Source organism: Hemibagrus wyckioides, linkage group LG28, assembly GCF_019097595.1.
Source record: "Hemibagrus wyckioides isolate EC202008001 linkage group LG28, SWU_Hwy_1.0, whole genome shotgun sequence".
NCBI lineage: Eukaryota > Metazoa > Chordata > Actinopteri > Siluriformes > Bagridae > Hemibagrus > Hemibagrus wyckioides.
The window spans coordinates 14,193,011-14,220,251 of record NC_080737.1 but is presented as its reverse complement, the minus strand read 5'-3'; the positions used below and the strand labels follow the sequence as shown (position 1 = coordinate 14,220,251).

The 27,241-nt window shown below is 38.4% G+C and overlaps 1 protein-coding gene across 1 annotated transcript in view; it reads right to left on the bottom strand.

The window, feature by feature from the left end:
- Positions 1–263: 263 nt before the first annotated feature.
- The window catches only part of dhrs11a (dehydrogenase/reductase 11a), a 30,914-nt gene continuing 3,936 nt past the window's right edge, over positions 264–27,241 (bottom strand). The window contains exons 2-7 of the mRNA XM_058383933.1: positions 5,403–5,612; positions 3,154–3,248; positions 2,666–2,795; positions 1,904–1,996; positions 1,764–1,829; positions 264–1,668 (exon numbers count right to left, since the gene is read on the bottom strand). Coding sequence (XP_058239916.1) covers positions 1,627–1,668; positions 1,764–1,829; positions 1,904–1,996; positions 2,666–2,795; positions 3,154–3,248; positions 5,403–5,612 — 636 coding nt within the window. The 3' untranslated portion in view covers positions 264–1,626. The remainder of the gene's footprint in view (positions 1,669–1,763; positions 1,830–1,903; positions 1,997–2,665; positions 2,796–3,153; positions 3,249–5,402; positions 5,613–27,241) is intronic.

Sequence of the window (27,241 nt, the reverse complement as noted above, 5' to 3'; positions counted from 1 at the left end):
CTTGCCCATTTTTCCTGCTTCTAACATCAACTTTGAGGACAAAATGTTGACTTGCTGCCTAATATATCCCACCCACTAACAGGTGCCATGATGAGGAGATCATCAGTGCTATTCACTTCACCTCTCAGTGCTCATAATGCATAACCTGATCTGTGTATTCCTTCATGCTGTATAAAGCACGTGTACAGGTTAATACAAAGGTAAGCAAAGCATGTATTCTGTTGAACCCGGTTCACACGAGGAAATAAAAAGACAGCACACCATTCACAGCACTAATAATCTTTTTCGATTTATGTTGTTCACAAGAATATCTTATCTGTACACATGAACAAAGGGTGGAGCTTCTTTTATAATGTGCACACATAAAAGTTAGTCACATGTCTCTAGGAAAGGTGTCAGTGGTTGTTGTTTTGTTTTGTTTTGTTTTTTCTTTTCTCCAAAGTCCAAAGTGCAAAAACCAATTCTACGTCATGACATCAAGATATTCATCAAGAACGCCTCCTCGGGTTGGATAAAAATCATGCACTGGATGCAGGCTTCCAAAAAAACCCCAAAAAACCTTAAGCACTTGTTCGAATGCAAATGTATAAAGCTCAGGCTCTCCTGATCGGTTGCGAATGAGCAGAGTTTACACGTTATGAGAAACACATCTACATACAATCTAAAGTTAGAATACTTGTAAAAAAAAAAAAAATAATAATAATACAGTAATCAATGCGCTAGCAACTCAGAGCAATTCTAATGCATCGTAGGGGAGTCATATAAAGTCTTATAAAACATCGGTAATGTCTTATACTACAGCAGCTGATCGGTGGATAGAACTGGGATATGAGGGCGAACTCTTTGTAGGTAAAAGCAGACGGAAGTTGGGTTTCTGGAAGGAAAGAAAATATTTTTTATTATTTATGGGCAAACTTTAATAATCTAATAACGGCTTCTGAGAATTTTAATCACATTTAACATTATATCTAAGACGAATTTTGTCGGGAAAACAATTGAGAAAAATGATTAGAAACAGCTTCAAGAATATACTTGCCTGTCGTTTTGGGAATACATTACTTTAAGGACGTATAGATTTAAATCACTTCGAAGTAGCCGATATTCTATCACGATATCAGTGGATTAGAAGGCTTTATATGAGATGAATGCACCTATTTTGTGACAGATATGTCAAATAACCTTAAAAATGAAGGGGAAAAAAAAAACAAAACTGTGCAACCGATAGCATTCTGGTCTGTGGTCATAAGTGGGGACCATTTTTTCAGCCCTACATGGTCCTTGTTTCTGTTTTCCCAGTTTCCCTCGACTAAAAAAAAAGAAAAAAAAAAGATTCCCGTCACATTGAGGCAGCAGTGTTTGTGTAAATTGGAACAGAACCAATTATCTCGCTTTCTCTCTCTCTCTATTTCCTCTCCCTCTCTCATGGAGCAGTTCCCTCTCACACAAGCTTCGTATTTTTCAGATTTGCTACGTTTTTTTTCTCCTCAAACCACACACAAACCCCCCAATTCCCTTTCGATTCTGTGTTTCAAATCTATTTGTACAGTTTGTCCAGCAGGTGTTGCCAGAGAGACACTGCTTCTCCGAGGCTTCTCCGCTCTCCATCGGCGCGTCTCAGTCCGGCCACTAGGACACCTGCTCCACCGACCGCATCTGCACGTCTCCGATCTACGGGCAGAAACGCAGAGGGAGAAAACAAACTCGGTCAAGCTGAGATGGATACATATAAGGATAGAGGGAAGGATAGTCGTGAGAACGCTTACCTGGACGTGTGGAGGGGCGCTGAGGACGTAGGTGATGGCGTTGGCTATGTCTTCAGCTTTCAAACACTACGTCATAGGAATTGTATGTCAAAGGACTGTCATAGAATCTAATACATGACACTTATACACACTCGACTCACCTTTATACTTTCATACACGGAAGCAGCTTTCTCTGGATCACTGTTGTGGTGTCTAAAGGCAAACTCGGTCTCCACTATGCCAGGGGATATACACTGTCCAGAAGGAGACGGCATAAAACACAGTATATTCAGATTCGGAATTCATATTAGCATATTAGAATATTTGTTTTTTTTTGGCTGTACTAATGGATGAGAAGCTGCACTCGCATTAAGACACTCACGTCAAGGAGGCAAAATGTGTCATGGTCTGTACCACTTATCTGATCTATCCTCAGGGAGCCTGTGCCTATCTCAGGTGTCATCGGGCATCAAGGCAGGATACACCCTGGACGGAGTGCCAACCCACCGCAAGGCACACACACACACTCATTCAATCACACACTACGGGCAATTTAGAGACTCCAATCAGCCTAGAAGCATGTCTTTGGACTGTGGGAGGAAACAGGAGCACCCGGAGGAAACCCACCAAGCATGGGGAGAACATGCAAACTCCATACACACAGTGAGCGGTGATTGAAAATATATGTATTATAATTCATACAGTATGTGTGACACCTAACCAGATTCCTTTATAAATGATTAACACTGACTATCATATAATAATAATAAACATCTTTTATTGTTTTATTGGCACTCGAAATACCATTTTTCTTTTGTTTTGGCACCGTGTTGAAGCCGGTAAGTTGTGAGAGTTGTTGTGTTGCTGCATATTCTTGTGCTGTGTGTGTGTGAGAGAGTGTGTGAGTGTGTATGAGGTGTCACCGTGGCACGGATGTGTGTCTTGGCCTCCCTCAGCTCCCGTCTGAGCCCCTCAGTAAGTGCCGTCACTGCGTATTTGGTGGCGCAGTAGAAATGCGCGTCAGCACTCTGGACCATCCTGTGTCCTGCCATACTGCACACAACACGATAACATGCTCACTTTAACCCTTATATTCGCACAAACCTAGGTTAACAATGACCATTTTATAGGAACAGGTCAGCATATATCATCATGGCTGATAAATAAGTTTCTAAATAACAAAAGATTATTTGAATCCATGTCAGATTTTCCCTGTTGATTATTTCCCACATGTACATACACACACACCTTATTCACTTCAATAGAGAAAGAAAAATGTGAGAAAGAGAAGTTTCTAGCTGCTACAACATAAGCGATAATAGGAACAGATGTTCTGCTTCAGTAAATGTAACTATAAATGGATAAAAACTATAATCGAGGCACATTTTTAATACTTGACCTGATGTCAGACCTGTTGATGTTGATGATGTGTCCATCGTCCACGTTTCTCTCCCTCATGGACTGGTAGGCTTCGCGCGTGCAGATGGCCAGAGCGAGAACGTTCACCTAAGAAGGATATTAAAACGTATGAAGCACAGGATCAAGCAAAAAAACCCAATCGAACCAAATGAGAAGAGGTGCAAATGTAGCTCAGCTATTTCCAAGGAAAAGACATCTGGGATTGAGAGATCAAGTGTTTCAGAGTGATACAGGACGTTTGAAATAATGGCTGTAGTTCTGCTTCATCCATCAAGACCTAGCTACATTATAAGGCATGGCACTAGAATTAATTAAATCAATGTTAGCAAAAGTCAGTTCATTTAGATTTATTTAATTTAAACTGAAGATTAACTGAAAAACAAGAACTTTAGTGACTTTCGTTTTTATAATGACTTAAACTGATGCATCATATGAGCAGGAACATGAACTAACAAGGTGAAAGATCAATGTTATACTGTTTTTAAGGAGGATTATGGAAAGTTGGCAGCATGGGCGTCGCTAGGCCATTTTAACATTTCTACTCAGCCCCCCTAAAAATTCTGGGATTCTCCATAAACTCTACACAAATTGGTGATCGCCTCAGTCCCCTTTAAATTTCATATGAAAACGGCGGCAGACTTCGGCTCCTCCCCGTCTTTCAGAGCGTTCTTCAATCCGCAGACCACGGCGTTGCAGAGCGAGGATCAGAGGACGTGTGTGTGTGTGTGTGTGTGATCAGGAAGACTCTTATTTGTCTTGTTCAGTACTCAAATGTTATATACATCTATGCAATACAGTGGAATGCTGCAATAAGTTTACCATCCTACTCTGTTAGTCAACCCTTTATTTTATTTTATTTATTTATTTATTATTTTTAACTATTATACCCTAATTGAGGACTGAGCCTCCTTGAATGAAAATCCTAGAATCGTCCCTGAGGACAATAATGAAACAGTCCAGTTAAACTCGAACCAATAACACCACCACAATCACAACCCATAGTATGTACCACAGGCTACACTTTATCACATACATTATCTACACTGATGCTTGTACTGTACTGATATAAGACTCTGAATGTCTTTGTACTAAATCTTCCACTATGACACTTTTTTTTTTTTTCTTCTTCTCTTACTTTCCATATTGCTGTATGATAATAATTTATATTATTGCATATGTGCATCATCCCTGACTATGTCACTTTATAACCATATATCTTACAAGAACGTTATTGAATACAGAAGGCTGGAATAAATTTCGGAAAAGAGTGAGGCTGAGAAATTGAGCAGAACAGACCAGAAAAGCAAAATAGATAGAAAAGCAGTTGCCGTATTGTCAGGAGAGAATGAATCCGAATCCCAGTGATCCCTAAGACATCCATGGCTGGAAGCCAAGGAAACAAAACTGGCAGTACTCTCTGAGTATTCTCTCTAGGCTGTCAATCAAAGCAGGATTAACCAATCATGGCCTTTTGTGAGCTCATGGTATGCAGAAGAGGGCAGAGGATTACTGAATTACTGATTACACTCAATCACACCTAGCTTAGCCAAACCTATAAACCTAGCTTAGCCAAAGCTTTAGCCAATTTAGCTTAGCCAAGCCTATATATCTGGGAGAATTCAGAGAACCCAGAAAAAAAACGATGCGGAGAAAGAACCTGACCTGAGCTCAGGATAGAATAATTTTTTACATTTCTATATTATTATATTGTGAAACAATTCCATCTTTCTGATTTTGGGTCTTGAATGAAACAGAGAAGGGAAAGTTGGCACAAAACACTGTAAGAATGCTAGCCAAGGCAACAAATACAAAGGCATGGGAAATGCTTAACTGCTGAATGGGAGACATTTCTGGTGAAGAATAGATGGTGCGAAGCTCGATGAATCAGACTGTATAAGGAAAGCATTAACACTCAGACAATCAAGCGGAAATACGGAGGCCTCTGGAGTCAAACAGTAGTGTGGGGTAACGTCAGGCTCTATTCCTAAAGGGCTGATCTTGGAGTTTACACACTAATGTGTGTTCTTCATGTATGATCAGTGGGGCACAGAATGGGGCACACATGGGTATCCCCACAGAGGAGCTTGGGGGAGGTGGCGACAGAGAGGGAGGGCTAGGATTCTCTGCTTGGACTGATGCCCCAGACCTGGATAAGTGAACAAAAATGGATGGACGGCAAAATACTCTTTTCTAAATGCTGCAGATGTGCATTAAAATGAACTGATGATGTCTATATCTTACATCGAGCATGTTCTTCCACCCCTCAGTGCGGCCACTCAGCAGAGGCTCGTTGTGAGCCAGGCCGGCGTTGTTGATGCACACGTCCACCCCCTGAAGCAGGGTCTTAATGGCCGAGAACATGGAGAGGATCTCCTCCTCGTTGCACAGGTCACATTTGTACGGGATCAGAGTGCCGCTGTAGCCCGCACTCTGACACTCAGCTGCCAGCTTCTGCAGAGAGAAACAGAGGGAGAAAAAACATGAGATTCTGTATAATTATGTGTGGATTTGTAGTGACAGGATTTATAAACTAATAAAGGTGTAGCCAATGAGGATCAGATGGATTCTGCAGAACTGCTTCATAATGAAAATTATTATTATTATTTGTTAACAAAAAAAAGCAGTAACACAAAATAAACATAGTACAAGTATAATTTAATATAGTATAAGTGTCATTTAAAAAGAGATAACGTTCATTGGTATGTCTGATAACATCCTTAAAATAAACAGACAGGGGGAAAAAAAAAAAACTGCCCTACCGCTTGACACTTTGAGAACACTTTTATCTGTGCACCACAAGACTAACAGTCAGTGGAAACAAAGTAGCAGCAAATCTCATCAGTCCACAGCAATCAGTACCATCCTGATTTCCTTATCATATTTCTCAATAGGTAAAATTAAGTGGTTAATGCACCTGTAGCAGAGATTTTTTGATAAATCTTGTGGTCCTGTGGATCTCATGACTCTTGTTAAAAACGATAGTGTGGCTTCTATAAACCGCCATCGTGAACTTTAAGTGAAGATGAATGAATAAACAGTACTTTCGATTTTCTATTCTCACTTCCAGGCCTGCATTTAGAAGTCTGTATTTAGTCATAAACAACCAGGAATCTCTCTTACACACACACACACATTATTGGTACCCCCACGATTAGTATTTGTTGAAACCACAATAACGGAACACAGCATCTAGCTAGCTTTATCCTGTGGTGGATCCAGGGCCTAGAGATCCCAGGAATACTGAGGTGAAGGCAGAAATGCACCCTTAAAGGGATGCCAGATCATCACATGGCACCACAAGCACACACACACACTTAGTATATCCAATCAACCTGTATACATGTTTTTTTGAGGTTGAAGGAAACCAAAGAACCAGGAGGCAACCCATACATACACGTGAAGAACAGTAATCCGAGCTCGGGTTTGAACTGGAGAACCCTGGAGTCGTGAGCTATTGTGCTTTATCATATATAGAATTGTTTTGATAACCAATTCAAGACCTGTGCAGCTCAGCACCCATCTTATTGATGTTTGGTTTGCTCCATGGTGACTGAAATAAGATGGATTTTACATTTTTTGTGAATACCCATATTTGGTCCCATATATGTTAATGAATGCTGAAGAAAACAGTATGAAAAACAGGCAATCAGCAAACAGAGCACACTAGACAAAGGCGAACTCATCAACTACACAGCACTAAATCAATCAGAAAAAGTCCCAGATACAAACCAGGAGCGAGACTTTGCACTGACCTAAAGACTGACCGCGTTATTTAGAGACAGGGAGCTGACCGGAAGTAAGGCATGCCTGCTCGCTCGAAAGGCCGCTGATTGAGAAAGGTGATGTGTGTCATGTGGCTGATCAAGTGCTTTGTTGTTGGTTAGCTCACTGAGGATTGTGGGATACGGAGACTATGTTATTGACTGTCGCATGATGTGAGGCATCACTGAGTATTTTTTCTTCCAAGAATAAAGTTTCAGTTGCATTTCGTTTCAATATTTACGTAAGGGTGTGAACGGTTGTTATTGAGACAACATTAAAAAAAACAAAACAAGGGAAATTGTTTTTCAAGGAATTGTAAGTTAATTCTGCAAAAAAATATCCAGATAAATATTTTGAAAAGTCAAAAGAAAGACTTTTTAATATGGTTTTCCTGAGCAAATGCAAGTGCTTTTTCTCTTCGTCTAGTGAGTTTTAATATAATATATAAATATAATATAAACTCCAGCCTCCACCTGCATGACAGCAAAAATTGTTTTTTCTGTTCCCATTGGATCCCAGTCACGATTCACACCTCTACCTTTGGCTTCCAGTACATGCCAGTTTTGAGTAAACAATATGTTTTTGTTCTTGTATTAGTACAAAATTATTATCTTTGGTAATCAGTTATAAATCATGATTCGTTTGGCAGATGCATGGACCAGTTCAGTATCAAAATCCAAACCCTGAGTCATAATACAGCATAATATTACTGATTATAAATATTTAGGAGCATGGATATTCATGTCAGCGTCTTTTATCTATATTTCTTTTAATCATATTCACCATCCCTGACTGAATTATACAGTGATACTAAAAGCTATGGTCTCGACTACAAGAAGAAAAAAAATTCACATGCACCAATCAGGCATAACATTACGACCACTGAGAGGTGAAGTGAATAACACTGATGATCTCCTCATCATGGCACCTGTTAGTGGGTGGGATATATTAGGCAGCAAGTGAACATTTTGTCCTCAAAGTTGATGTGTTAGAAGCAGAATAAATGGACAAGCGTAAGGATTTGAGCGAGTTTGGCGAAGGGCCACATTGTGATGGCTAGACCACTGGATCAGAGCATCTCCAAAACTGCAGCTCTTGTGGGGTGTTCCCGGGCTGCAGTGGTCAGTATCTATCAAAAGTGGTCCAAGGAAGGAACAGCAGTGAACCGGTGACAGGGTCATGGGCGGCCAAGGCTCATGTTAGCAAAGGCTGGCCCGTGTGATCCGATCCAACAGACGAGCTACTGTTGCTCAAACTGCTGAAGAAGTTAATGCTGGTTCTGATAGAAAGGTGTCAGAATACACAGTGCATGACAGGTCAGGGCTGTTTTGGCAGCAAAAGGGGGACCAACACAATATTAGGCAGGTGGTCATAATGTTATGCCTGATTGGTGTATTGATTCATTTATTTACTTTTCTCATGAATTAAATTCTGAGGGTTTTCCTGACCAAGACCGTGCTATACTGATAAAGGCTTTTACAATCCAATTGCCATTTGTTTCTTTTCAATCTCCCTCTCTCTCTCTCTCTCTCTCACCTCTACAGGCTGATAGACATAATGAAATGCAAAGAACACTACAGAAAACAGATAGAGAAAGGGAGATATACACTGATTTCTTTAAGGGTGCGTCATTTTATCTCTACAGTAACACACACACACACACACACACGATCAAGCAGAACACCGTGCAGGTTCAGTACACTGAGCATCTTGGAAAGTATTCAGATCATTAAGCAGATCAAATACACAAATTCCATCTGAAAGTGAAATGGAGCGAGAGAGAGAGAGAGAGAGAGAGAGAGAGAAACGGAGTAAAAGGAAAACAGAAGAAGGGTGATAGATGAGAAGGGAGGGAAGAGAACAGTACAGGCCAATTAAAGTTTGGATCAAGTTTAATAGAAAGCCACTGTTTAGCAACTCAAATTAAAAATATTATTAATTAATTATTAATAATTAATTAATATTAATAATTAATTATTATTATTATATTAATAAAATTTCTGTTTAAAAATATTGCCACTGTTAGTGTATTTTGTTTTACTATTAGCAAGAGCTTCTGTGGTAAATTAGCTAACAACAATAGCAGCAGTGTTAGCAAAACAAGCTCCCTGAATTAGCTGTATGCTGCACTGTCAGGTTCTGTATCACAGAAATAAACTGGAAATGAACTTTTCTTGATAATTCAACAGTTAGCACAGCAGTCGACATGCTCCTTATGCTAAAAAAAAGACAGAAATTAGCAAAGGAGATGAATAGTATTCAAACATTCACAACTTGATTCATGATTCTATTGGGGATGTGGTAGCTTAGTGGTTAAGGTGTTGGCCTACTGATCAGAAGACTGATCAGAGAAGTTGAATCTCAGGTTCATTAAAGCTGCCACCCTTGAGCAAGGCCCTTAACCCTCATTTGCTCAGGTGTATAAATGAAATAAAGTGTAAATCGCTCTGGATAAAGGCGTCTGCTAAATACCAGAAATGTAAATCTACACTCTGAGCCAGAAAGAAATCAGCCACAGCGTTGCCTCTTAGTATCGTTCTGTGCATATTTTATGAGCATCACTAGTGCACGGTTAACAAAAAAATCAACATTAAGACATTTTTAACAGGAAATCAATAATCTGATTTGGAAAAAAAAAACCCTGAACTGAACTGGCCAGTTTACAGGGTTCATATCAGCCTCACAGCTTAAGAAATAAAGTAGGCCGTCTAACAAAACACTCAGCTTACACTTACAATAGACTCACAATGGCATCATATTTCATTGTAAATATAGCTTTCCAGGCTTTCTGACTCTATGTCCAATATGCCATGACGATAGCACTTTGTCTCCCACACACACACACACTCATGCACTGTGCCTCAGTGGTGTGATACTGCACTGTGGAGAGCTGTTCCAAACACACACATAATAATTAGCAGCTTGTGTTGTGTTAAAGCGTTAGTCCACAGTGTGCCTATGTGCGAATAGATGTGTGTACCCACACATCCGAGTCGGCACAGATTGCGTTTCCGCTCACACTCACATGAACACATGTTGTTGGTCAAAGCTATTATGTTCCAGTTCAGCCTGTTCGACCGCTCACTGCCATTTTAATATAACAAGCATGCAGTGCCTTATGTCCACTCGGTTAAGTGTGTCATTCTCCGGTTCATTGATTCAAATTCAGTAACCGCTTTCTCCTGCATATTAGCTCTGAAGCAGGGAAAGGAATAGGTCCTAGTCTGTTTTTATTTTTTTGACCAAAAAATGAAATTTGTGCCTGTTTTGTTGTGTTTATTTTCAGCATTGAATGTTTTTGTCACACTCCACAGCGGTGCTTAATATAAAGCTTGTATATAAGATATCTACACATCTAACTGTTGATATTAATGTTGAGATATAAAATTCTGTGTATTCTGTGATAAGTTTAGTCTAATAAGTCCAGCAGCAGGATGAAAACCAAGTGTACTGGGAAAAAGGGTAAATAGAGTTACTACAGATGTACACCGATCAGGTATAACATTATGACCCCCCTCCGTAAATTGTGTTGGTCCCCCTTTTGCTCACAAAACAGCCCTGACCCGTCATGCACTGTGTATTCGGACACCTTTCTATCAGAACCAGCATTAACTTCTTCAGCAATTTGAGCAACAGTAGCTCGTCTTTTGGATCGAGTAACACGGGCCAGCCTTCGCTCCCCACGTGCATTGATGACCCTTGGCCTCCCATGACCCTGTCACCGGTTCACCACTGTTCTTTCCTTGGACCACTCTTGATAAATACTGACCACTGCAGACCGGGAACACCCCACAAGAGCTGCAGTTTTGGAGATGCTCTGATCCAGTCGTCTAGCCATCACAATCAAACTCGCTCAAATCATTACGCTTGTCCATTTCTCCTGCTTCTAACACATCAACTTTGAGGACAAAATGTTCACTTGCTGCCTAATATATCCCACCCACTAACAGGTGCCATGATGAGGAGATCATCAGTCTTATACACTTCACCTCTCAGTGGTCGTAATGTTATGCCTGAAGATGAACACTCTTTAATATATCCCTCTATAAGGATGTTTCTTTTCTAATAAGCTTGTTACTAGGTAAATCTATTTCCCATACATTTATAAAAATGTAATTAAACCACAATACACCTGAAATATGACTTTGAGATCTAACCACTCGTCAAATACATTTCATGACAGTATCAGGTAGGATCACAAAGGCAGGTTCTTGCTGGCACAAGGCGATAGAGTTCAAATAGAGTTGAAATCTGAATCTGAGTTGCTGTCTGCGTGAAGTTGTTACTCCTCCAGGTATTTCGGTTTCCTCCCATTGCACTGTAAAGCACGTCAGTATGTGAACTGGGTTCTCAGAATCGCTACTAGGTGTGAATGTGTGTGTGTGTGTGTGTGTGTGTGTTTGTGTCATGCCCTGTGATAGACCCAGTTAGAGTCAACTCTCATGTCAGGGGATAGGCTCCGGATCCACAGCAACCCTGATAAAGTGCTTACTAAAAATGAACGAATAAATAATCTTTATTTATATATTTATATTTATTTAGAGCTTAAAATGCATCTAACTTGAAACTAATATACAGAATAAACCCTGATCTGGGGTTTATGCAATAAAATACACAGTAATCCATCCATCTGTGGTGGTAAAAAGTGACAGGCTGATTAATATTCACATGAATTTAAGCAACAATACTGAACATTTCCCTTTCACTAGCATCTACACTTTAAAGCGCTAATAAGAAAACACTGAAAGGGAAGCATGAAGCGAGAGAAGAAAGAAAGTGGATGCTGAAGCTGAGTGAAAGACAGAGAAAGAGAGAGAGGGGGAAAGAGAAAAAAAAAAGGGAGGAGAAGAATGAAAAGAAACGCAGACCAATCAGAAAAATCCCCAAGAAAACATCCCACAGCACAAATGGTGCACAGTGTCCGAGTAAAAACAAAGACATTGTACATCGCGCTCCATGGCAACGTCTCGCGCACGCATGCCAACACGCCAAGAGGAGACACGCTGGAGACACAGTGCAAGAATACAACTTCTTCTAGCTAAATGCATGTGTGTGTTTCAGAGAGAGAGCGAAAGAGAGAGAGACCCTCACAGAAGATACACTCTTCTTTCTCATCAATGCTGTTCACAACTCACTCACACACACACACACACACAGATCCATTTCCTGCGTGTGCCCTTGACCTTTGTGTCGAAGACATCGATCTGATTGATTGCAGAGGCTGGAAGTGACACGAGGATCATAAAACGGTTATGTTCCAGTGACGAAAGAAAGAAAGGGCGTGCCGTGAATAGCGACACCATTCACACACACAAATGCATGCAAACTCATGTATATATACGTATATATATATTTAGCATAACATTTAGATGACTTTTTCGGATACATTTCCATCTCTAACTCCGCTTCGATCCTAAATAGCTCTCTATTTACTATACAGAAGGTATAACATAGCGACTACAGACATGAATAATCTGCCATTTGCAATTCAAATGAGTTAAAAACAGGGTTGCAGTACGTGCCTGATGGAAATGAACACATTATACGTAATATCACGCTTAGGACACGTCATTTGTCTAATGGGTGTAAAATGTAAATATATGGAAATGTATCTAAATGACTTGGGGGGGCAAAAAAAGACAGCTCTTTTCTCTTTTGCCTTAAAAAATGGATGTATTATGGAAACTAGCTTACTGAAAATCATCCAGGTTTAACACACACACACACCTCAATCAATATCACATCAATTATGGATAAGTGTCACATAATTATGCATAAATTTGCACCTGGCAACGTTATTGGATTTATTTATATCCGTATTTAAACACACACACACACACACACACACACTGACACCACTCTATATACCGTCTGCCAGTTCAAAGGTTGAAGTCAGATAATGTGACCCACTCCGTACAGTCATTAAATCTCATTTCCAGCACGTGCGTAGAAATCAATCGCCTAAGAAGTTTATAATAAAGTTTAACTTCACTCCCAGTTCCAGTTCCAGTAAATCTTCTAAGTCAGTTAGCTGCAAGTGATATTGATCCGTCTGATGAACTAGATGCTGCATTAGGCCTGGAAAACAGAAGAGGCAATTTTTCAGACTTCTCGCAATGAAACAATGAAGTAATCGGAGAAAAAATATACCTGATTTCAGGGATAGCTAAGGTGCTTGTATGCATCTGGGTGAAAATGCATAGCAGCATAAGAGCATCTGGTTGTAAACTTCTAGTTATTTCACTGCGTGTGAATGGAAAGGTGAGCGCAGGAGGCACGGAACTCTGGGTCAGTTTCTCTGTGACGTGTCTGACGGATCACATCTCGACTGGGAATCCTCTCTGAAATCTCTCATGATGACATCACTATAAAGCCATTTCAGCAGTCGTGTGGCGACGTTTAGGGTACGTTTTTGTATCTTGACTTAAATAGTACTTCCATTTTTGTCCAAATATAATGTATAATAATACATGGATAGAAAATATACGGTAATTTATGTATAATTGCTGGAATTATTAAAATTATTTATGGTATTATTTAAGTTAACTATTAAGTAAGTTAACTGCTTATTTTAGATTTTAGTAATAAAATTCACAGCAATTATTTCGTGCTTCCTCAATTTTTAAACATATATGCTACCATTAAATTTGGAGAAATAAAACACATTAACACTATAAAATAAAAAAAAATATATATAAAAATTCGCACTGCCACGTTGTGTAATAATTATACTTTACTACATTATTGTCAGTATTGTATAATATAGCAAACTAATATATTTTAGAATTTTTTAAAAACTATTGATTATTGTTTTTTATTAATCCGATCAATTTAAAAAGTGATATCCACCCTCTTTTGCATCCGTGAGCTCACCGACGGCGATGATTGGCTAGTGTCGGTGTGACTGACAGGGGTGAGGGAGCGTAAGCCCCGCCCACTCAGGGAGCATGCCAGTCAAAACAAGTCAACCAATTACTTATTAAAGATCCATTTTGATGAAGAATATTGAATTTAAAATGTTATATATATATATATATATATATATATATATATATATATATATATATATATATATATATATATATATATATGTATATTTATATTCACGGTTTACATATTGGTTTTCATCACAATGTTTTTAAAACCCTGATTAATAGATATCCAGAATTTCTGACTAGTGATCTATCTATCTATCTATCTATCTATCTATCTATCTATCTATCTATCTATCTATCTATCTATCTATCTATCTGACTAATCATTTCTGATGGCAGAAAATTCTGGAATAAAACTATTGTTTCTCAAATAGTGGAAGAGGATGTCAGGATGTGGATATTTTGTGAAATATCATGGTGAAATCATTTCTTTATCATTCGTTATCATGCAGTTCTGTCAATTAGCTGCTGTTTTTGTTTGGTTTTATGTTTTCACATATTCGACTAAATTTGGGAACCTCTTGGTTATAGCTAAGTGTAAAGCCTGGACATCACAGTTGACTGTAAACAATAGAGGACAGAGAAGACTGCCTGAAGAGATACTCTGTTTGGTGTTGAGGACAGAAAGTGTGTTCATGGATCAACAGTGAGAAAGAGCGTGAGGTGGAGACACAGATATATTCCCCCACAGCAATCTACCAACAATGAATTTCTTATTAATTAAAGAATAGCATGTTGTGTAGTTATATCTCTAATTATGTTCAGAACAAGTTCTTATTATCACGTAGGTTATAACATAACAGCTATAAACAGTCGCTCGCTCACCAGCTTCCCTCTTTATTCCCCCTCTCGAAGTTAACAAGGTGGAAATATGCAGCCTGCGACATTAATGACGGATTGCAAAGCGCAAATCCTTTTGTCGTGAAGAATTGCCCTGCGGAAGAAAGCTTAAAGGTTTTCAACGGCTTTAAGCTCAGTGCGCTCACTGAGTGAAGTCTTCTTTCAGACGTGTTAAATAAATGCCTCGTCAGGAAAGCTTCAGCAGTTTATTGTCAAAAGATAACAAATTCCTTTTATTGTTAGTCTTACAAGATGTGAATGAGTTGTTGCTATAGCCGAAGATGTGTGTGTGTGCGTGTGTGTGTGTGTGTAGCTTGGCACTTTCAATGTGCCAGGACTAACTCATGCGACATGCTGCTCTTTCAGCATGAACTACTACATAAAAAAAATAGATGGAGAAAGAAAGAGAGAGAGAGAGAGAGAGAGAGAGAGAAATGCACACACACACACACACACAGAAAGAGAGAGCTCTTGGCATTGACTGAGGTGTCATGAATGTGTTGAACAAAGATAGCATGAGTGTGTGTGTGTATGTGTGTGTGTGTGTGTGTGTGTGTGTGTGTGTGTGCATTTCAGTGGATATGATGCGTCCAGAAAAGTCACCTCATGCTGTTTCAGCAACATGTGAAACATGCAGGTTGTGGTTAAAGAATACACGCACACACACGCACACACACGCACACACACACACACACACATTTGTATTAATATCCTTATGAGGACCGTCCTTTAACATTATAATTATTATTTATGCAATTAATTCATTTAATTGTGCCACACCGAAATCCAGCCATAACCTTTATCTCAGGAAGCAAAAGAAAATATTATGGCACTTTTTAAAATAAACAAAGGCATTTTACTTATGCGGAAAAGCCAAATAGTCAGATATTCCTGAATAGGAACCTCACTATTATCCGTAATGTCCCCAAAATCAAATGTGTTGCTCTGTTAATCAAACACATTAGTTAAGAATGTAATCTTGTCCACATATTCAGACATGAGTCACATGACTATTAAGAACCAGTCCTGAGGTAGCCTGAAATACACTCTCTGATGATCTGAACAGCTTTGTCCATGTACTTTTCTGCTCAGAAGTCACCATTTTCCTAGATGTGAGATGTAATATCGACGTCTCAGACCAACACAGGCTTTCCTGAATAAATGGAGCAGGTTGTGAATGAATGGGACTTGGTGCTAATAGTGTTTGCCATTAGACAAATTCACCAGCAATCAGCAATTAGAGAAACAATGGCATCCCCACTCCAAACTGCAGGCTCTATAATTTAACCATTAGAGAGATGTGGTGCTGAATCAAAACACCAGCCAGGACATTTTTGTCAAAATCATTTGGAGGAAATCATGCACGGCAGGCAATCCAGTCTCATTTAGCATGGTGTGTAAAAAGCAAGCTAGCCCGAGGCGAGAGTGAGTCAGAAACCAAGTGAATGTGATGTCAAACGTCTCATTGCGTCTCTCATAGTGTCTGGTTTTGATTCCACAGGCAAGATCGATTCAGAATTTTGGGCACAGCAAACAAACCCAGGTTCATTTATCTTACACTGCATTTCTGTCAAATCCTACACTATCCCAAGCTTACTGAACTGTACAACTGTACACTAGGGAAACATATCAATGGTACACTATGAACAGATGAAGTGGGCCAGATCAAGAACATCCTACAGAATGTAGACGTATCAGTGTCAAAGTCAACAGCCAAGAGAAGAGTTCACCAGAGTAAATAGTGACGTTTCAACACAAGACGTAAATCAACTTATGGACAAAGATCACTTTGTAGCAGATTGTTGTTTCATGTAGGACCATGATCCTGAAATCCATGGACCTGGATCCATGGATTCATGTAGGACCATGATCCTGAAAAATACGGTGTTTCATTTCAATAGCTATTCACTGATCAGCCATAACATTACGACCACTGAGAGGTGAAGTGAATAAGACTGATGATCTCCTCATCATGGCACCTGTTAGTGGGTGGGATATATTAGGCAGCAAGTGAACATTTTGTCCTCAAAGTTGATGTGTTAGAAGCAGGAAAAATGGACAAGTGTAAGGATTTGAGCGAGTTTGACGAAGGGCCAAATTGTGATGGCTAGACCACTGGACCAGAGCATCTCCAAAACTGCAGCTCTTGTGGGGTGTTCCCGGTCTGCAGTGGTCAGTATCTATCAAAAGTAGTCCAAGAAAGGAACAGTGGTGAACCGGTGACAGAGTCATGGGTGGCCAAGGCTCATGGGAGCGAAGGCTGGCCCGTGTGATCTGATCCAACAGACGAGCTACTGTTGCTCAAACTGCTGAAGAAGTTAATGCTGGTTCTGATAGAAAGGTGTCAGAATACACAGTGCATGATGAGGCAGGGCCATTTTGGCAGCAAAAGGGGGACCAACACAATATTAGGCAGGTGGTCATAAAGTGTTTATGACTTTTATGTCATATAAACGTAACCACAGTTTATTATTAGACAAAAGATCAGAAAAGACAAATCACAAAAGACCTGTTCTGTCTCTAGGATTGATTATGAAAATAAATGTAGCATATTTCTCATAAAAACATTATTTAGATAGATAGATAGACAGACAGATAAACAGACAGACAGACAGACAGACAGACAGACAGACAGACAGACAGATAGATAGATAGATAGATAGATAGATAAACATTTAGATAGATAGATAGATAGATAGATAGATAGATAGATAGATAGATAGACAGACATTTAGATAGATAGATAGATAGACAGACAGACAGACAGACAGACAGACAGACAGACAGATAGATAGATAGATAGATAGATAGATAAACATTTAGATAGATAGATAGATAGATAGATAGATAGATAGATAGATAAACATTTAGATAGATAGATAGATAGATAGATAGATAGACAGACAGACAGACAGACAGACAGACAGACAGACAGATAGATAGATAGATAAACATTTAGATAGATAGATAGATAGATAGATAGATAGATAGATAGATAGATAAACATTTAGATAGATAGATAGATAGATAGATAGATAGATAGATAGATAGATAGATAGATAAACATTTAGATAGATAGATAGATAGATAGATAGATAGATAGATAGATAGATAGATAGATAGATAGATAGACAGACAGACAGACAGACAGACAGACAGATAGATAGATAAACATTTAGATAGATAGATAGATAGATAGATAGATAGATAGATAGATAGATAGATAGATAGATAGATAGATAGACAGACATTTAGATATATAGGTAGATAGATAGATAGACAGACAGACAGACAGACAGACAGATAGATAGATAGATAGATAGATAGATAGATAGATAGATAGATAGATAGATAGATAGATAAACATTTAGATAGATAGATAGATAGATAGATAGATAGATAGATAGATAGATAAACATTTAGATAGATAGATAGATAGATAGATAGATAGATAGATAGATAGATAGATAGATAGATAGATAAACATTTAGATAGATAGATAGATAGATAGATAGATAGATAGATAGATAGATAGATAGATAGATAGATAGATAGATAAACATTTAGATAGATAGATAGATAGATAGATAGATAGATAGATAGATAGATAGATAGATAGATAGATAGATAGATAGATAGACAGACATTTAGATAGATAGATAGATAGATAGATAGATAGATAGATAGATAGATAGACAGACAGACAGACAGACAGACAGACAGACAGATAGATAGATAGATAGATAGATAGACAGACATTTAGATAGATAGATAGATAGATAGATAGATAGATAGATAGATAGATAGATAGATAGATAGATAGATAGATAGACAAACAGACAGACATTTAGATAGATAGATAGATAGATAGATAGATAGATAGATAGATAGATAGATAGATAGATAGATAGATAGATAGATAGATAAACATTTAGATAGATAGATAGATAGATAGATAGATAGATAGATAGACAGACAGACAGACATTTAGATAGATAGATACATAGATAGACAGACAGACAGACATTTAGATAGATAGATAGATAGATAGATAGATAGATAGATAGATAGATAGATAGATAGATACATTCCACATAGGAAATTATGATATAGCGACATAATATAAAAAATACAAAATTACAATAAACACACTGAATATTAAAAAAAGATGGGCAATGTTCAAAAGAGTGTAATAAATAAATAAAAAAAATAAAAAATAAATAAATAAATTACATAAATCATCTCACATGTATGAATGGGAAATTATAACATTTCAGACTTTCATACTAAAGAATTAAAAGCAGCATATTGTTTTCTCGTGCTGCATCGAAGCTCAAAAAAAAGAAAGAAGGAGCCTCCTAATTCTCGCCATTAGAAAACAGAAGCCTTTATTGTATCGCAGTTAGGAGGCGATTTATGCAGCGTTCTCTAAATATCCCTGTTGTTTCCTTTCTCGACCCACTCTGTGTGGGCGCGGGACACTATCTAGATCAACCTGATGATGTGGAGCTAAGGATCTGGGAACACAATTCAAGAATCAGGAAATTATTGCAAAGATATGACTAGGGGAAAAAAAGGACACGAGATTAAAAAATGAAAAAGATTAGAAGGATTAACAGTTGAATACAAAGCTGGAACATAATGTTCATGTAGAAACGTCCGTGATTATGATGAAAAGCCTGTCTAAATATAACAGCGGGTGAAGCCTTTTTTATCTACGGCGTGGTGCTTGATATTGCATCATCTATATAACGTTTTAGATTTTTATAGATATTTATTTTTAGACACTTATTTGAAGGCTGTGTTAATGATTAAATGTTGAGACTAAAGGATGAGGGATGGAGAGATAAAGTCAGAGAGGAAGAAAATCAGAGAGAAAGGGTGGGAATCAAGGGTGAGACAGAGAGAAACAGTGAAACAGAATGAATGGAAAAGGGAATAAAGGACAGATAAATAAATGAAGAAAGACAGAACAACATTAGGCGAGAGAGAGAGAGAGAGAGAGAGAGAGAGTGATGGATAGAGTGAGAACAGAGAAAAAGAGATAATAAGGAGCAGGCAGCCGTAACCCCGCTGTGAATCCCCCTCCCTTTTTACCACAGACGGATTAAACCATCAAGGACGGTTTAGAGGGGTGTACGTTCATCAGATATCTATTATTATTACGGCTTATATCACATAATCTTTAACCATTCAAATACACAATTTTTTTTTATAGAACTCCACACCTTTAAGAAACACACACACAAACTTTAGGTCATGTTCCACAAGAGATTATTTTTTCTTCTGTCTCCTGTTTCACGTCTTGGTTGGAGTGAACTCAGTGAACCCACCGAGTTCATATATCTCACTGTCTGTGATACAACTCAATTACCCAGCATCCTCCCTTCTTTTGTGGCACAGGATCCATTAGTCACTGGGCAGCTTTTTTTGTTTCATGGATTCACTTTAATGGCTGTTTTCTGTCCTTATAGTTGTGTACAGATATAGATGTAGTATAGATAGATATATATAGAGAGCTTGAGGAGATGTGAACTGCTTTTTTCTACGACCTTTCCCACTGATTAGTGCTGTGTAAAGTGTTTAACTAGTTCAATTTATATGCTATACACTACGGTGCCGAGAAGTGCAAAACAAAATGACAATTCAGACAAACGGGAAAAGCTAGGTATAGTTTGTGAATGGAATTCTTACTGCTGATTGGACGAGACATGTCACTCAAGCTATACAAAGCAGTAGGAAATTGTTTATCTAACTTTATTTCTTGTACATGTATGGAGTTCTGCCTTCACTTTAAACCTTTTAAAGAAAATATTTATAAGAAAACGAAATTCATTCAGTGCTACTTTTAAGGAAGGACGTTGCATATGGCGTGATTTTGGATACACTGATAGCGTATCATGGCATAAAGATTAGTTTGCGATGTCTAAAAACACACCTAAAGAATGCAGGTATGTTTCGAAGACCAAACAACTGCAGATTAAACGAGCGTTATAATAGCAGAACTGCGTTCATATACACGCTAATTAACTTTGTACTGCTGCAGCCTGCTGGACTGCTTGTATATCTTGAGTGACAGGTGTCTCGTCCAATCAGCGGTAAGAATTCCTTTCGCAAACTATACCTACCTTTTCCGCTTCGTTTAAATTGTCGTTGTGTTTTTGGATTTGTTATTTTGTTTTGCGCTCCTCAGCCACTGCGATATACAGCTACCACTGCTGTTTGTCAGAATTACAATAAACATAAGTAACAGAATGCTACACCCCCTGAAACGACTAAATACAAACAAATAAAAAACACTTTTAATGCTTGATAATGTAAGCAAAGAGTGTATATATTCTGTGTGGTGAGAAAATTAGCTAACTGACAGGTTTGGTTTGGTTTTTAACAACTTTAAGGCTAGCACGATAAAGGTCGAACGCAAACGTTTCTTTTTTTGCTCCATTGACACAATCTATTGTAAATTTGTAAGGTTTAAGCTCACCGAGAACATCACTTCTGTTTTTGTGTTACTGTGTTTGTCTTCATTGAAGTGAACGAAGAATTTTAGTCACGTTCAGTTAATAAGTTGAACAGTGAGTAAAATGGCAGGTTCTGTCCCATTCAGTTAATAAAGTAAAACTGGTTGGTTAAAAGCATTTTTTTTGGTAACATTTCACATGGGCCATAATTACTGTTGAAACAGATCTCTCTCTACAATGATTCTACAATGATGACGATGATTATTTTTAAGGATATTTTTTCATCTATCGTGCATGCTCTTGACATGGAAAGATTCCATTCCTGAATTTTTTATATTATTTTTATAATTTTTTTTACACTTTTTATTTATTTTTATTTATTTATTTATTTATTTAATTTTATTTATTTTTTAATTATTTACTTATTTATTTGAAATCATTTCCACTCATTTGAATTCCTGTATCGTGATTACAAGAATCTTTCTAGTTCCTGCATAAAGGGTGAAACTTTTTTGTAATAACCGGCGAACAAATACTTTGTAAAGGATTTTTACAACATAACTGAGGAAAATGTCTACATTTCTGACATGCCGTTTGTGTTTTTACTGCCATTCTGCTTGTGCTTTGCATTAACTATATGCTAACCAGCTAAATCTGTGTGTGCTGGCTAGGTTATGTACATAATTTCAGTTGGGTAGCATGTGTTCTGTCATTTTGTGTTAGCATTCCTGAGGAAAATGCTAACATCCCTGACACAATCGTTTTTGCTGCCTTTCTGCTTGTATTTGAATAAAACAAAACAGAACAAAACAGCTATATGCTCACTAGCTAAGTCAGTATGTGCTAGTTAGGTGACTAGCTAGGTTATGTACATCATTATAGTTGGTTAGCAACAGTGTTCGTTCATTTTGTGTTAGCATATCTGAGGAAAATGCTAGACAGAAGAGTTTTTGTTGTCTTTCTGCTTGTGTTTTGTTTGGAATAAAAGACGAAACAACTATATGCTAGTTAGATAAAGCAGTATGTGCTAGCTAGGTTAGTAGCTAGGTTATATACATCATTTTAGCTGGCTAGCAACGGTGTTTTGTCATTTTGTGTTAGCATATCTGAGGAAAATGCTAGACAAGCGTTTTTGCTGCCTTTTTGCTTGTACTTTGTTCGAATAAAAGACGAAACAGCTATATGCTAGCTAGCTAAATTAGTGTGTGCTAGCTAGTTAATTGCTAGTTTATGTACATCATTTTATTTGGTTAGCATGTGTTTTGCCATTTAGAAAGCTTAAATACAGCAAAGTCCAATTTAAATGCACCATTTATGTAATGTTTTTGCTAAATGTACTGCTACATAGTAATTTACATAATTTAATATTATATCAAGTACTTTAATATTCTAATAATAAAAACACACTTTAATAAATTGTTGTGTGTTTATATTTGTGTGTGTGTGTGTGTGTGTGTGTCTGAGCCGTGGCCTACTGCTTATACACACAGCTATTCAGCAGTTTCACGCCTGTGTACTTATACTAAGAGAAGCATGAAGGCATTGATGAGAAGATAAGTGTTTGAAAGTGTCAGCATGATTCACAGAAAAGCCATAATGTACCCCTACACTCAGTTCTAGTTCCTCTACATCATTTAAATATCCTGGGGGTCAGGTGGGTCCACCATCTTTAGTGACACGTCGTAAATAATGGCCGTCTGAGAACAGGCGTTCTTCGAAATAAAAAAAAAAAAAAAACATGCTTCAAAATATAAAAGGGAGGACATAAAAAGGAAGGCAAAATAGATGCAAAAATACAGCAGATGTCATTTCCATTAAACGCCGAGCTCTGTCAGACCACACAGAGGCCTGTCAGGCTTCATTTGCAAATCAGTGACAAATCAGAGCGTTTGGTGACACCCGAGGTTGGACACGGAGATGTTTATAGCGAGAGAGAAGAACAAGAACAGACAGAGAAATACAAATGAACAGAGGTGATGGAGAATTAATGAGGCAGGCTGCCAGAGTGAGTGTGTACACTCTGTGTCTGTGTGTGTGTGTGTGTACTTGTAAAGTCACTGCTTTATTACGCTCCACTTCAAAGTCTGAATGATGTGAAAATAAAAACTGCACTCGGCTTATTGCCCAGGCCATGAAAAAAGGATGAGGAGAATGAAATGAGTGAAAAAAAGGCATGTGTGGAGACTCCACGGTGACAAGCTCAAACATTCAAGAAGCTGTCCAAAGCCACACCAGAACTAAAAGCCTTTGGTCCCTGGCTGCCACAACTACCACAACATAGTATATAAATCATAAAGTGATTCAATTCTTTATCATCTTTCGCCGTTTTCTCAACTGCTAAAGGGAATCCTGTATCATGATGTCATGAGAAAGATGAGATCTAATCAGATCTCCGATAGCTCAGTCCGGGAGCGGTCTTCATCTTCAGAATGATTGGCAGCATGTGGATTCTCTTTCTATAACATCTATATACATATGTCTTCTATAACATATTTTATTCCTGAGATTGCTGTTTAGCATTGACGCTAAATTCTAAAATTTCTGATCAGTTTAAAATGACCGGCACCCCATTTCTCTTCAAAAGAGTAGCATCTACTTAGAGTTGATTCTAGAAACAACAAAAAACAAACAAGAAAAAACTGGGGTCTTTTTGAAACTGGGGCATTTTCCACACAGGGGCAAGATCACACCTGGGGGTATTGATGCTAGAGATGCATTGAGAGCTCATGTTATCTTCTTTTTGGCAAATATTCATCCTGACTGGGGCAAAACAACTAAATATTCTTTTAAGTTAATATAATTTAATATGTTATATACATTTTATATTATGATTTCAGTTCCATATTTTAAAGTTAAAATAATCCTGTTGTGGCCCAGAGGTCGGAAACCTCAGATTTATGATATGTGTGTCTTTTATCTTGTGTAGACTATGGCCTGCTCTATAAGTATTAATGCATGCTTATGTAACAGGTCCAGTTCCTCTCCCACAGTGCACACAGTATTACCCACACTGCTACTGACTAAATCCTAAATGTCATCATTACTTTTCACTTTTTTGTTCATGAACTTGTTCGTGACCTCAGCAACGTTCCTGCGGGGCGTTGCATTTTGTTCATGAAAGGATTTAGAGCCTAACCTCATATCTGTCCATTTGACGCTGTGATTTACTTAAGTTAAACTGAGCTTTGAAATTCTTGTTTAACCAGATGCTGGTAAATTAGTTAAAAGAGGTCTGTATAAAGCTGTCTGGTTAGAGCTTAACTAAGGGAGTAATAATAAAGCAATTTGAAGAACCATCCCAAGGTCTTAAGTGCATTTTTAACTCCTCACACACACACACACACACACACACACACATACATACATACATACATACATACATACACAAATAGTCATACATACATGGTCACACCGTATTTACATATACAGACACATGCTCTCTTCTCATTTCAGCAGTGTTGCCAAGGTCAGTGGAATGTTCCGGTTTAATGATTGTACAGAGATACACGGAGGACACAGCAATGATCTGGGCAGGATTTGTGCTGACTAAAGGCCTGCATGCAGACTGCACTGAGCCGAACGTCGTGCTCTTGATTTCAAGGAAACGCTTACTTAGAGATTACGTAACCGACACTATTCCTCTCTTTCCATCACTTTCTGATCAGCTCTCGTACTCCAACCGCAAACTGCTCAACTGTACTCCTCTCCGGCTTTTTCTATTATTTTTATTTTCTATATTCTTTTTGTCGTTTTGCTCCAAGTCAAATTTTCCTGTCCGCTATGACTGGTTCTCTGTGGTCCTGACTTTGTAGGCTGACTTGTTTAAAAGGTCGTAGACTAACGATCAAAGCTTTTGGAGGCCAATCATATAGTATGTTTTTATTTAATCTTTTTGGAATTACAACATGACCTTGGGTGTCGGTTTGTCAGGAGTCAGCTGATGCATAACGTCACAGGACACACTTTCCATCCACGGAGTAAGAATGCACGGTCAAGAGCCATATCTGTGCACCATGGAACTGGAGTTTATCAGTGCGGTGATGTCTGATCAGAAGTGTGCTCCACGGTGCTGGGTTACAAGGTGGTAGCAGGTCACTCCATTCTCAGCCCATGCTAAAAGGAAGTTAGATGGATTTAGTGGTGGGTATCGTTGCTAAAAAGCTGTTAAGCTTGAGCTTATGACTGCCTGGAAGGTTCCCAGACCGGTGGAAACTTACAGTGGGTTTTATTTACAGTGAAGCACTAAAGATATGCCACAATTTAATTCCTGGAGCCTGAAAATCATCTCGTAATGCAACGTGAGAAGATTCAGAACTAAATCACGCTTCTGAGGAAACCTTACAAGCCATCCATCTGGTGTATAAGCTGGCGCAAATAGCCTGATTTTCTCTGTATTTTCATTTCATTATGAGGAGACAGGTCTGTGATTACAGAAAGAGAGAGAGAGAGATAGAGAATGTGTGTGTGTGTGTGTGTGTGTGTGCATGTGAGAGAGAGAGAGGGAGGGGGGGGCAAAAATAAATAAAGAGGATTGTGACAGAACTGACTGAATATCAAGTAAGCGCTGAAATGAAATATTTAGATGGTGTCTAAATATTTTCAAGCTCTAGCACACCTACTAATCCTGGTAATTTACTCCAGAGTGAATGGGGTGTCTTTGAGGAGGAAAAATGTGCAGGAACCATGGTGTGCAAGATAACTATACAATTATACGATGTTTAATGTCTGTAGTTTGCATTGCAGAACTAGTGGCTCATAGGGAACAGGCTTATTGGTGTGAATCCCAGTTTAAGCATCAAGAGATGCTGAGTTAGTATACGAAAGCTGGCATCCTGCCCGTGCTCGGACAACACAAGAATAGCATACAAATGCGTTACAGTCCGTAATGCAGTTTTTCCACTCGATGATAAAAAGGTAGCTTACACTGTAGTAGGAAATTATACTGAGAGGTATGATGAGAGAGTCGAATGTTACGCAAGGCCTCACACTACAGATGAAGAGGCTGCCGTATGTACACCAGTCAGCGATAAAGGTCTAAAGGAGACAGAGATAATACTATAGGCTACGAAGACAAGCCACAGTCACACTGTCAGCCAAGTGCGACAACGGGAGTTCACACCTTCAAAGAACTTGACTCTTCATCACAGGCAGTCGCTTTCTAGGGTGAACGAATCTGCAACCCTGTGGCAATCTTTCAACCCACTGCTGTGATGTCATCCTGCATTTGGTGGACCGGTGGACACTGTGATGTGCATGCTATTTTTGAAATCGTCTGTGGATCAAATCCATATAACATGCCTCAATGCTTAAGCACCGTAATGTTCTATCCGAGCATCAAACATGGCACCATCCTTCAGCTTCCCCAGCTGAATCACAGGATATCCTCAAACGAGGACTGAAGACTTAATTAACGCTAAATCATTTATTTATTTAAGCCCTGGATTTGTACTGTTGTGATTGCTGTTTTTAGACCGTGACCTGTTTTTTTTTCTTTCTTTCTTACTAGCATGAGGAAATGTTGTTTATGGAAACTACAAAGTAAGGTGTGCTCCAGGATGGGGATCCCACAGGACCCATGAGATGAGACGGTTTTTACTTTCATTTGGGTGTGAGCAAGCTATCAGATATGAAGCTTGCTAAGACTAAGAAAGGCCACGTTCATTAATATGGGTGTGGTTTACCACATTCATTCATCTTTAGGAAGGGGTCAGTGGTTTAAATGGCTAATCTGTTTATATTCTGGAAAATTCCGAATAGACCAAATTCATGAGAAAATACTTAAGGCAGTTGTAAACAAAAGGGACTGGTTAGAATTCGGGAAAACAAATAATCAAAAATCTTGCTGTTTAATTCTATTTAATGTAAATAACAGCGATTGTCCTGCAGCTTTCCTTAATGTAGGAACCATATATCTCACATTTGCTAGCCTGACCTCCTTCTTATAGCTCACAGTCACTGAATTAGGACTCATTATTGTTTATTCACTGGAAGTAACAGAAGCAAAGGACATTTCGTGAGCTCTGCATCCACAGCAGTGCAGTCACAGGTCACATGACGCATCGAGCCATACGGCTACACTATG